The sequence below is a fragment of the Mauremys mutica genome, chromosome 11, assembly GCF_020497125.1.
Source record: "Mauremys mutica isolate MM-2020 ecotype Southern chromosome 11, ASM2049712v1, whole genome shotgun sequence".
Classification (NCBI taxonomy): domain Eukaryota; kingdom Metazoa; phylum Chordata; order Testudines; family Geoemydidae; genus Mauremys; species Mauremys mutica.
The window spans coordinates 79,692,728-79,704,534 of record NC_059082.1 but is presented as its reverse complement, the minus strand read 5'-3'; the positions used below and the strand labels follow the sequence as shown (position 1 = coordinate 79,704,534).

The 11,807-nt window shown below is 50.6% G+C and overlaps 1 protein-coding gene across 2 annotated transcripts; it reads right to left on the bottom strand.

The window, feature by feature from the left end:
• Positions 1 to 1,294: 1,294 nt before the first annotated feature.
• MIEF2 (mitochondrial elongation factor 2) lies at positions 1,295 to 11,730 on the bottom strand. Of its 2 annotated transcripts, XM_044979279.1 has the most exons (5): positions 11,521 to 11,730; positions 8,421 to 8,579; positions 7,600 to 7,753; positions 5,255 to 5,435; positions 1,295 to 3,772 (listed from the first exon to the last, which is right to left on the bottom strand). In XM_044979279.1, exons 3-5 carry the CDS (start codon positions 7,744 to 7,746, stop codon positions 2,703 to 2,705), a joined length of 1,398 nt encoding a protein of 465 aa, XP_044835214.1. In that variant the 5' UTR covers positions 7,747 to 7,753; positions 8,421 to 8,579; positions 11,521 to 11,730; the 3' UTR covers positions 1,295 to 2,702. The 2 variants fall into 2 exon arrangements, with proteins under 2 accessions (XP_044835214.1, XP_044835213.1); XM_044979278.1 differs by lacking the exon at positions 8,421 to 8,579.
• Between the last annotated feature and the right edge of the window lie 77 nt (positions 11,731 to 11,807).

The window sequence follows — 11,807 nt, the reverse complement described above, 5'->3', positions numbered from 1 at the left end:
AGAATCTCTCCCCCCCCACACACACACAAAAAAAAACCAAAAACCTCTGGGGGCTAGTGGAGCTGTTCAGAAGAGCCTTGACTTCCCTTTCCTTAGCAGGCACTGCAAATGAAACTCTAGAAATACACGAACAGGACTCCCTTTGTTAGTACAGAGAAGAGGCCAAAGGTTCAGCAGACAGGAGGGAAAGGATCAAAAATACTTGGTGGAGGTGACTTGAGTCAGAGAAGCTGATTTGATCAGTTATAGGTAGCCCTGGTCATTTCCTGGGGTGAGCACATCAACTGAAACCCAGGGAGTTCTAGCCAGTCCCATTTTAAAATGCTCAAGGATGAGGGTAGGGGAAGCACCCTTCCTCAAACTACATTACAGCAGCTTCCCCACCTTCAGCCAGCTTTGCAGTAATCCTCCTGGGATCAGGCCAACATACAAAGTAAGGTTAACAGAAATACCACAGCACATGTTCCATTTTACTTCTCTGTCCCTCACTCCTACTGGTAGGAGCAGCTGTGGCCTAAAAATACATCCCAGACCTGCTGGCTAAAATCGAAGGCTTAAGAGAGGCTTTGTAGCACAAGCACTGAGCTGGCTGAATACTGTAGCAGAACTTTAGTCAGCACTATTATAACTACAGTAGCAGTAAGCTGGCTGCAGCCTATTCAACCCACAGAAACAAGCCTCTGCTGCTTACTGCCACACAGCTAAAACATTACCAGCGTGATCGCAGAGCAGTTTCACTGCACCCCACACAGTGTGGTTTAAAGGTAGTGCTGAGTACTTCAAGTGCCGGAGCAATAGACACGCATTCAGCTACATGGAATGCAAGAGTGAGCTCAGACGGTTTTGAAACTCTAGTAGCACATACAGGAATCTTGTTCTCCCAGAAAACGAAGGCAGCAAGAAATGCCTTTTACGCTGTAGGTGATGGTGCAATAGAATTAAAGGCCTGAGCCCCTCAACTCGTGAACTGCTATTTCCCCTCAGTGTGAAATTTGTGTAGGGGCTGGGGGAGAGTGATAGAACTGTACTAGCTTTGAAGCAGCAGGGAGTCATCAGCTGGTAGCAAGGGCAGTAAGTCCCCGGATAGGCAGAGCAAATGCTGTTATCCAACACAAGAGACCCATTCTGCAGGGAGGTTTTATTCTTGTCACTAACATTTGGAACATGGTTTAGTGCCTACAGATCAAGTCCTCTTCAGATTAGAGGGAATCACGGTGCGCAGAGAAATAGATTATTCTCCCCTCACAAACACAAAAGCCCATCTCTGCGGAGAAAACTAAACACCAGTCGATACTCACAGTAAAAGGCTGCAGGTTTATTTTCTACCCATAGTGTGCAAAACAGGCATGGTTCTTAATTCATGAGAACAGTCAGAAAACGTATTCTAGTATCTGCAATAGAGCTGGTATCAAAGTAAATCTCTCAGCAGCACTATAAAACCAACTCATTCTTAACAGGAAGACAACATACAATCACTTCAGCTCTTGCTAACAGGGAGCCTGATTAAAGCATTGTCCCCTCCTGCCCCTTTCCGGGGTAAGCAGAGTCTTACTGGTGACCGAGAAGGGGCAGGATCTCTAGATAGCAGCAACACATGCATAAAAACACTTTCATCTGAAAAGCTGGAGTGGGGACTGTCCACATGATCCATTTTTAAAGCAGAGGGGGACTTGGCTACAGCACTGTCCTACCTGGCGGCCATGCCACAGTCTTGTGTGTGTCCACAGCTGTAGCAAGATTCAGGATCACTTAGTCCCATCTACACTGAAAGGCTTTGTGGAAACCCCCCTGTAGGACCCATCTCTCCCCCTCAATCACCACCACCCTTAATCCCGCGTGGAGCCCCTGCTGAAGTGCATAAGGAGGGAGAGTTAAAACATAAAAAAAAAGACTCAATCAGGATATTGAACCCCTAGTATTAGAGCTCACACGAACAGAACGAGCAACACCGGTTAGATTTAGCTTGTCCTGTTGGGAGCTACATTAGTAACACTGAAAGCGTTACTGGATTGGCTATGGCAATTTCTTGTGATGCTTAATCAGTTTCAACTGATCCGCCCCTCAGCCCTGTCCCTTCATGCGGCCAACATCCTGGGTTTGCAAATACATAGCAGGTTCCAGCACCACCCTCATAAGTTTAGAGCTGGCACTTTCAGAGTGAATTTTGTGCTCGTGAAAGGGGCTGGACTGAGAGCCCTGAAGACAAGTCCAGTTTAGACACAGCCAAGGTACAGTACAAGCAGTGGCAGTGTAACGTTCCCCACACTCACCAGTGAGGGTCTTGGTCTGGAGGGGACTACCTCCAGAAACCAGGGGAAGTTCAGGTTCCAGGGCCCATTCAGTCCTGGGCCACCTCATGTTACCGTGACAACCATGATGGCAGTTTGGTAGGGACAGGACGGAGACCAAACTTACTTCACCCAGGCCTCACCACTCAATAGATGGTACCTGACTTCTCGTGACTGCAGCCATGGGCTGGATTGGAAGTGGCGAGACCTGGTGGTGACGGGCTCCAGATCCCATTTCCCATCCCTTTTACTCAGGCACCTTGGGTCAAAAAAGTGACTACTGTGTTCACTAAGTGCAAGGATTTCACCTGGTAGCAACTAGGAAGTGAGAAGCTTTGCAATCCACTCAGCTTGGAGAAGTGGATGCAGAGAAGCGCAAAAAACCCTACAATCAGGAACTCCCAGGCTAGCAATTCATTTATCCACATGTTCCTGCAACAAGAGGTCTGGCTGAGATACAGCACTGTAGAGTGCGTACCCCATCTCATCTATCTCCTCTTCCAGCAGCTCACAGAAGAGATTAATTTGACTGTTGAAATAGCAGGGGAGGAAGCCTGTCTCCAGGTAGCCAACCAACGCTTCAAGCATGTGCTGGAACCTCGCAGGCAGGGCTTCCTCTGCCCAGTCTGATTCAGTTTCACTCAGGTGGAGGAGGACATGAGTCAGGTGGCTGCCAGTCAGTTTGCTCAAGAAGGGATGATTTTTACAGATGCCTTTTAGAATTTTGAGGCAGCACCGCCTGGCTCCAGAGTCTGCAGCATCCAGATCTTTAAGCTTGGAGACCTCGGACCTATAAAAGCTTTGTCGCCAGAGGTTTTCCACTAGTCCTTTTGGAGGCTTGGCAAGAAGAACCTTACCCCCAGCTTCCGTCACTGGGCAGAGGGTTATGTTCAGCTGGGTCTCGTAATGCGTAACCTCCAACTTCAGCTCCTCAGAAGCCATCACGGGTCTGATGAGGCACTCCAACATGCTGCCTATGGCAGGCCAGTTGACGGAGGCCACCAGCATTTTATGGAGCGCCTCATTGATCACATTGGAGGAGAGGTACCCGCCCACTATGAACTTGTCCCAAGGGCTGCTCCCGCGAGGGAAGTACCCCATGTCAGTCCGCCTGATCATCCAGAACTGGGGGTCTTTTACGATGGTGTCCTCTCCTGGGATGAGGCTCCAGAGCGTGTTTTCAAGTACCAAGGGCAGCATGAAGCAGACGTGGTCGGCAGCAACAACCTGGAGGTCATCGCAGAGGGAACCACTGAGGAACATGCTGCCGAAGGGCAGTTCTGGGCACTTGTTTTGCAGGAAGCTCTGCAGTTCAATGCAGATGTCCTTTGCCAGCTGCTTACCAAGGGCCACCTCCGTCTCCGGGATGGTGACGTGGTTTCTGTAGTAAGAGAGGAGTTTCTCCTGGAACGTGAGACAAAGCAGAGTCCTGGATTCTACTTGGGGAGTCTCTGGGGAGGTGGGACGGCCACACGGCTCGGCGGCTGGGAAGGAAATACAGAGATGCATTAGAGTCAGTGCTCCCCGAGGGGGCACTGCAAGTACAAAAAATAACGATCATCATCAGAACTGGAGACCAAATCTGTACCCAGAACAACAACAGCACAAACAGTGGCAGTGCCAGGTTCCCCCACGCAAGCTGCATCCGACCCTGACCTGGAAGGATCATCAAGACTTCAGCTTGATATCCAGGGTCATCCAATCCTTGGCCTCTTAGCTGAGATTGCCAGCAAAGTACCAGTGAATGCTTTCCCTGAGAGATCACAACTAAGCCCTATGACCATGCTGGGACAGGGATTACCCTCATATCTCAGACTGAGGAGCCACAGTAGGAAAGAATTTGTGACTTGCCCTGGGTCATCGATTCAGTGCCAAAGCTGGAAATGAGACCCAGGTCTCCTGACCCAGTCTGGTCCTTTAGAGACTCAGGGTACGTCTGCCTGCCATAAGAGTTGTGCAGCTGGCTTGGGCCAGGCTGACTGGGCTCAGACTACGTGCAGCGTAGACGCCTGGGCTCTGGGACACCCCCCCCCCACCGGGGGGGGGGGGGCGGTCTCTGAGCCTGAACCTCTACTCTGCAATTTTATAGCCCCGTGAGCCTCAGTCACTTGGCCCATGGGTCTTTTATCACAGCACAGACGTCCCCTCAAGTGCCACAGTGAGGGCACCCTACCCTGGTGGCTTTGATTCAGGAACACCCACCCCACGCCCCATTAAAAACTGGACTAAAACCACCACACAAGCTCTTGGGGGCAGTCACTGTCTGTTCTGTGTTTGTACAATGGTCTGTGATGGGGCTCCTCCAGGCTACAATACTACAAGTAATTGGCGGAAGCAGTGACTTGCAATCACTGCCAGACGGGCTGGCTTTGAACAGGCACCTAGATGAGAAGAGCTCCACGTTCCAGGACCACGGTCTGCTTGATGCAGCAGAGTATCTGAATTTCTACCACGACTACCTGGCTGATGTTCCAAGCAGTCTAGACCAACCTCCCACAATCCAGCCAGCTTTCCCATTTCTGGATTAAAATATGCCCTACCTGGTCTAGATGGCAAGGAGACTCAGCAGTGAGTGTAACCATTTCTGCCCGCTAAAGTGATGTGGAACCACCTGTGAACTGTGCCATCAGCTACCCACTAGCCAGCCAGCTGGAACACAGTGGGCCAAATTAACATTGGTGTAACACCCCGATGCCAAGCAAGGAGCCCACGGAAACCAGTCGGGGTGGCTAGCTGGAAAGGGTAGGCAAGGACTGGTCCCACGACAGGAGACAGGATGAGTTCCCCAGGAGCCAGAGGATGGAGGAGTTCTCATACGGTCGTGTAGCATAGTGTTGCGTAGGGAACACCAATCAGTACGAAAACAAGAGGTTGCCTGATGGCAGCAGTGAACACCTGGGACGGGTGTTTTAACCCTGTCTAGAACTTGGACACTAGGAGTACGGAGACGCAGCACAGATCCTGACCTTGGGCAGGAAGGGTCGCAGATGGGGACAGCAGAGACTCGCTGAGGTCTGCCCGGCTCTGCTTCTTTGGAGGCTTCGGCACTGCCTTGATCAAGCTCAGATCTTGCCAGCTCTCCTTGATGGACTTCTGCTCTGCCTTAGTGTCGTCCTCGTCAGGCGAGCTGGTGGCTCGGTCTATCAGCTGTGGGAGCAAATGGAAGAATGAAGGTTCACAGCTGCATCACTGCTCTTATCAGCTATGATCTCCGAGTGACTCACCCCAGCTCTGCTGCCAAAGCATCCATCCACCCAGAAGTGGATTGCTCTATAACAGTTTTATTTCATTTTCATGTAAGTTTTTACTGCTCACGAAAGACGCTCAGCTGCCAGCACTACAGAACAAAGAGTATGGACGGCAAGCAGCACTGCAGCCCCCGCACGCTGCCCCACACTGGATGTGGAGGGCGCATGTCTAGACATGCAGAGGGTAACATGAGGACATGTACCATAGATTAACTGGTTCTGCAGTCTGACGGGCTTGTTTCAGAGCTGCAGCCACAGATCAGCTTTTCTTCCCCCCTTGTGACTGTTACAAGGGATTTGCTGTGACTTAGTCTAACTGTAAGAAATCAGAATTTCCACGCCAGACAAACAGAGACTCTAGACAAATCACAGAGCGCTTCTGTCAGGGGTGAACACGTAGATACAGCACAGTCTTTCCTCGCCCTTTGAATCCTTGCTCCTTATCCTCAATCAGGAGGGATTAAAAAAAAAGATTTTCCTTATTTTAAATGAAAACACGGATTTTTTAAAAATAAATCGATTTAAAACTGGCAACCTATGTTAAGGCCTAAACTTCTTATAAGCATTTAAATTAGACACCCTAGATAATATTAAGCAGTGCACATCTGCTACCAGGTTTTAAAAAAAGTCAATTCACTGCACTGATGAAAGTCTCTGGCCCAGAACCTAGAGCCAGAGTTTGATGATGTGCTTAACTGCTTGTGACAGCAGTAGCCTCTTCTACAGACTCAGAGAAAATATTTTCTTTATTTCAGTTTATTCAACTAGTTCAGTTCAATGATTAGTTCAAAGATAAAACACCAATTGGAGCTGAAAAACCAGGAGAGCTTCACTCTATGGGTGAAAACTAGCTGTGAGAGGACCTAAAATCTGGAAGGATGCAGTGGCCAGAAATAATCAGTTCAAGTCACTAACTATAGTTAATACTTCTTTTGTTTAATACATCAGTTAATTAGTTATAAGGGGAGGGATAGCTCAGTGGTTTGAGCATTGGCCTGCTAAACCCAAGATTGTGAGTTCAATCCTTGAGGGGGCCACTTAGGGATCTGGGGCAAAATCAGTACTTGGTCCTGTTAGTGAAGGCAGGAGGCTGGACTCAATGACCTTTCAGAGTCCCTTCCAGCTCTATGAGATAAATAATATATGGAGATCTACCTAAGGGAGTTTTAGTTAATAAATGTAAATGCTGGTTTTGTGCATTTTAATTGAATTTGAATGTCAATCCAAATGGGATTTGAATTTGACTCAACAATACACAAGTAAAAAATTAATCTACTAAAGATGGAATGCATCATTCACCACTTTCTAACATAAAAAATGTAAGTTACGCTATACAATTGCATAAATAAATGTTTAGACACAATGTATCCTCCTGGTTAGCAAAAAAAGAACCACCAAATATACCTAAACTGTAACAGCTATATTTAATTTCAAATCAACGTAAGAACATACAATTACCAGTCAATGAAAAATCAACCTCTCTTTAGGGAAATAACTAGATAGTACAAATGCAAAACATAATCAAAATCATTTAAATCTCTTTGATTGAAAACAATTCACCTTGTTCTAAATGAGAACATCTTGCACTCCTGTTGTTGGGTTTTTTTGTTGAGGAAACTAAAAGGTTATTTTCCTTTTAACAGAAAGCCAAATCGCCTTCATAGGCAGAGTTCAGGGATATTTCAGTGTCCCAGGCTGGGAAGAATGATGGAGACAAGTCACTTTCTCTCCCCTCCCCCCTGTAGTAATGCTCTTCCCTCAAAAAAATACACTCAACAGGTTTTGTGATCTTTGATCACATGGGTATCACAGGCAGGGCTTCTATAGGCCGAGATCAGACTACTTAGAGGCGGCCAAGTGGAAGGTCTGCTGCACTGGTGTGGTTAGGGTGGTTTTGGGAAGGATGCATTGCAAGGTCTTATTCCTTCGCAATCTGGGAATATCGCTCTTTTGTTAATAAGGGACAGCTACTTCAGTTCCTGAAGTCCCAATGCATAAGTCACAGCTTGACAGTGAAGAGGACATTAGTCACGTGTCATGTTCCAGAGGGAACCCTGGCTTACCCGTTTCACCACCAGAGTTGCGATGGCCAGCACAGCAGCACCTCCCACCCCAAGCACCAGCCTGGCATTGGCCAATAGGAAGTCAACAGCACCGCCCAGCCCATTGTCGTCCCGCCTCTTCCCCCTTTTATGAACCAGGTCAGCCATGTTCAACCTGCAGAAGAGAAAGAAATACGCAAGGTTAGGAGCCCAGGCTGGGGTCCAAAGTGGCTTTGTGGAACCATTTGAGGATACTGAAAAATCAGGGAAATTTTTCTCACAAGAGGATCTACTAGTTTGTGGAACAGCCTCCCCAGGGAAGGGACGGATTAGGGTTGGAAGAGATCTCGGGATGTCATCTAGTCCAACCCCCTGCTCAAAGCAGGCCCAACCCCAACTAAATCATCCCAGCCAGGGCTTTGTCAAGCCGGGCCTTAAAAACCTCTAAGGATGGAGATTCCACCACCTCCCTAGGGAGCCCATTCCAGTGCTTCACCACCCTCCTTGTGGAACAGTGTTTCCTAATATCCAGCCTAGACCTCCCCCACTGCAACTTGAGACCATTGCTCCTTGTTCTGTCATCTGCCAGTACTGAGAACAGCCGAGCTCCAAATTCTTTGGAACCCCCCTTCAGGTAGTTGAAGGCTTCTATCAAATTCCCCCTCACTCTCCTCTTCTGCAGACTAAATAAGCCCCGTTTTCTCAGCCTCTCATAAGTCACGTGCTCCCAGCCCACTAATCATTTTCGTTGCCCTCTGCTGGACTCTCCAATTTGTCCACATCCCTTCTGTGGTGGGGGAGAGGGGGCAAAACTGGACACAATACTCCAGATGTGGCCTCACCAGTGCCAAATAGAGGAGAATAATCACTTCCTTTGATCTGCTCGCAATGCTCCTTCTAATGCAGCCCAATATGCCGTTGGCCTTCTCGGCAGGGAGGGCACACTGCTGACTCCTATCCAGCTTCTTGTTCACTGAAATCCCCATGCAACCAAATCTAGACTAGACAAAGCAGGAAACAGACCCAGTTGATCTCTTTGGTCTTTAATAGCTTCTTCATACTCACCTTCCTGGGTCTACATAATCGCACCTCCATCTCCCCTCTTAGATCCTCTTGCTCCCTGTCCTCGTCAACACCTTCTTACCACCGTCAGCTCTGTGCCCTCCTCCCACCAAACCTGGAATTGCCTCCAAGTTGCTAGAACAGCCCCAATAACCAGCACTCGGTGATCAAAGGAGAAGTTCTCCATTTAACATGTTTCTACTACAGTGAGAACACTGAGTCCTCTATAGGTTACTGAACCCAGCCCTGGAAACATGACAGGGATGGGAGAGAGATAATTAAACAATGATGGATGCTAACAGATGTCCTCCCCTGTTTCTCTTTACACTGAGAAAGGGAGTTATTTGGTGCAGCAGGATTTTCAGACTCTTGTAATGGAAAATTAACTGAGACCGAGATGGGCTCAAATTCAGTTTCTAGACAAGATCTTTGCTCTAAGATGGTAGGTAGAGCAGGGGGCTGGGACAGGCGTCCAGACCACTAGTGACTCATTGCAGTACCACAATCACATGACCTCTGTGACTCTGTTTACCCAGAGGTAAGTTGTAAAGTGCTTTTAGAGCTTCAGCCCAAAGGAAGTAGGCAGTTACAGAGCATCATTATAAAGCATTGGCCAAAGCCTAGACAGGACTCCCTTAAAGATACAGGGCAGGGGAATTGTCTAAGATTGCTCAAGCAGCTCAAAGTCCATTCAAGATAAAGGCACCTCACCCTGCCCTTTACAAGGAGATTCTGCTTCCCTCAGCCAGTGAACAAAACAAGGGCATGAGCTCCTCAGGCAGCACTAGCAATCAAGCAGCTGCCTTGTCCTATTTCCACCAGGCCCTATATCCATGCTCTTAGTTTAACGTTGCAATCCTCCCCTTGCCAAGCTGCATAGGGTGACCAGATGTCCCGATTTTATAGGGACAGTCCCGATTTTTGGGTCTTTTTTTATATAGGCTCCTATTACCCCCCACCCCCGTCCCGATTTTTCACTCTTGCTGTCTGGTCACCCTAAAGCTGCAGGACCACAGGGGCATTATTCTCACCCCACAGCCCACAGAGGAGGCCACCCCACACATCCCTTCACAGGCCAAGCACTACTGCTTTGCAGCAGAAATGGGCCGCAACCAAACGATTAGATCCTGGAACATTGGGAGTGTACACATCTGTACGGGAACGCCACAGCCTAGACCTCCCCTCCCCTAGAGTTTGAAACCCACACGGCATCTGTGTCCAATCCTCACAGGGCAGGCACAGCTCATGAGTAATTATCCCAATATGGCTCAGTTTCACTGTGTCACTAAGGGAACAGGAGAGATGCAAATCAACAGTTTATCAGGGGCTAGGATCTCAGGCTACTAAGAGCTGGAAATCTAGTTCCGAGCAACAGTTCCTGTTTCAGAACACAGGCACCACAGGGCAGCCTGCCGATCCGTTCTGGTGCCAAGCCACTCACTTTAGTATGCACCACCCTCAGGAGCAGGCCTGTGCTGGGAGCTGCTCTGTAAGTTCCAGCTCTCAGGTTTTTCCAATGAGTAATGGAATGGTTTTAAAGGGTCCCAACAGGGCAAACTCTAGATCAAGGAATCAGCAAGGCTGTGACCATGCACCAGGCTCACGGAGGTAACTGGGTTAAAAAGTAGAAATGAGTCTCTTAGTCCCTCGAGCATACGGCATTTATGGGAGCGGACAGCACGTCCCTGAATATGCCGGAGCTTGTTTTCTACAGACAAAAAACAAGAACCTTGTCCTGGGCACAGAATGTCTCCCTCTCTGTTTGGAGATGATCCATCACAAGCCACACATGGCTGCACTGAAGCATTAACATGCAATTAACTAGCACTGCCCATGCAAAACAAATTTAATATTAAGCCCCAGCACCACGCCAGCAGGCAAGCACCCCCCCCTTCCCCAATCTGTCTGCCTGCAGATAAAACAGGCCCAGCAAGCCTAATGGCTCAAATGTACACAGCCATTTAAGTTGCAGAGCTAGCTACACCAGCCACCCTTCCTGCTCTAACCACTAGACTACACTTCCGCTGGGAACAGCACAACCCACAGCAAACCCTGGTGGGTGGCTGCCCACAGCGGGACTGACAGGTGCAGAAAGTTTAGGACACCAGAGCAGGAGTCTCCAGGCAGGCACGGAGGGGGGACGCCACCTCTGCTAGCTCACAGCCCCAGAGCAACTGGAGCATGGCCGCTTTTGTCACTCTGCTTGGCTGCTATTTGCAGCCATCCCCCCAGCCAGAGCAGCGCCCCATTCACACCCTGGGGTGCAGAGAACGACACAGGGGAGGGGTGAAAGGGTCACACCGCCTTCCCCAGCCCCACTACACAGCAGGAGGCAGAGTCACCCCCACAACACCCACCCCGTAGGGCCCGGTTCGGTCTGGCCCCTCAGCTGTGGGCTCCTGTCCCCGCAGGGTGGGGGAGAGCGGGCAGCGTGGCAAGAAGCCAAAGTTGCCCGAGACGGAGGGCGCCTGCTCAGCGGCGGAGCCAGGCTGGAAGCGCTCACCCAGGGGGATCGGCCCGGCCTGAGAGCCAACGGCGATCAACGCCCGGTCCTAGGCGGCCAGAAATACCCATCGGGAAGCAGGAAAACGCCCCCTCTCCCCAGCGGCAACCGGACGCACCCGGTCCCCTACATCGGCCCGACCTACGCAGCTGCAGAGCGGGGACTCTGCTCCCGCCCGCACGTGCCCCCCCGCGCGCTGTGTAAACCAACGGGGAGCGCGCACACAGCGGTCTAGATCACCCCCCCCGTCGGGCCCCCTTCTAGAACTCACCCCCCCCCCCGCGCGTCTCCTCCCCAGATCCAGATCCCGGCGCCCCCGCTCTAGATCCACAGGCCTCCTTGAGCCCGGCCCCCGGGGGAGGCGCGACCGCGCTCACCTTGCGCAGCGAGCCCCGCTAGGTCAGGGCATGTTGAGGCGGATCCCGGCCCCGGGGGCTGGAACACGCCTCGGCCGGCCCCGCGGTTAGGGCAGCGGCCGGTTCTCTCCTGCGGCCGCCCCGCAGCGAACGTTGGCGGCCGTGAGATTCTGTCGGGCCGCGGCGGCGGCCAATGGGAGCGCCCGCCCGTTGTCTCAGCGTTCCGAAATGGAACGACCGGTTGGGTTGCCAATCGCACCCCGCCCCTGCTCCCGGCTCGTCACACGTGGGCGGAACCCGGCAGCTCT

Bases quoted from the DNA above. Each gene is read 5' to 3' on its own strand.
- MIEF2 (XM_044979279.1), bottom strand. From the start codon at position 7,746: ATGGCTGACCTGGTTCATAAAAGGGGGAAGAGGCGGGACGACAATGGG. The intron at 5,436-7,599 runs GTAAGCCAGGGT...TTGCTCCCACAG, and splicing joins CAACTCTGGTGGTGAAACGG to CTGATAGACCGAGCCACCAG. The intron at 3,773-5,254 runs GTCAGGATCTGT...TTTCCTTCCCAG, and splicing joins TGCGACCCTTCCTGCCCAAG to CCGCCGAGCCGTGTGGCCGT.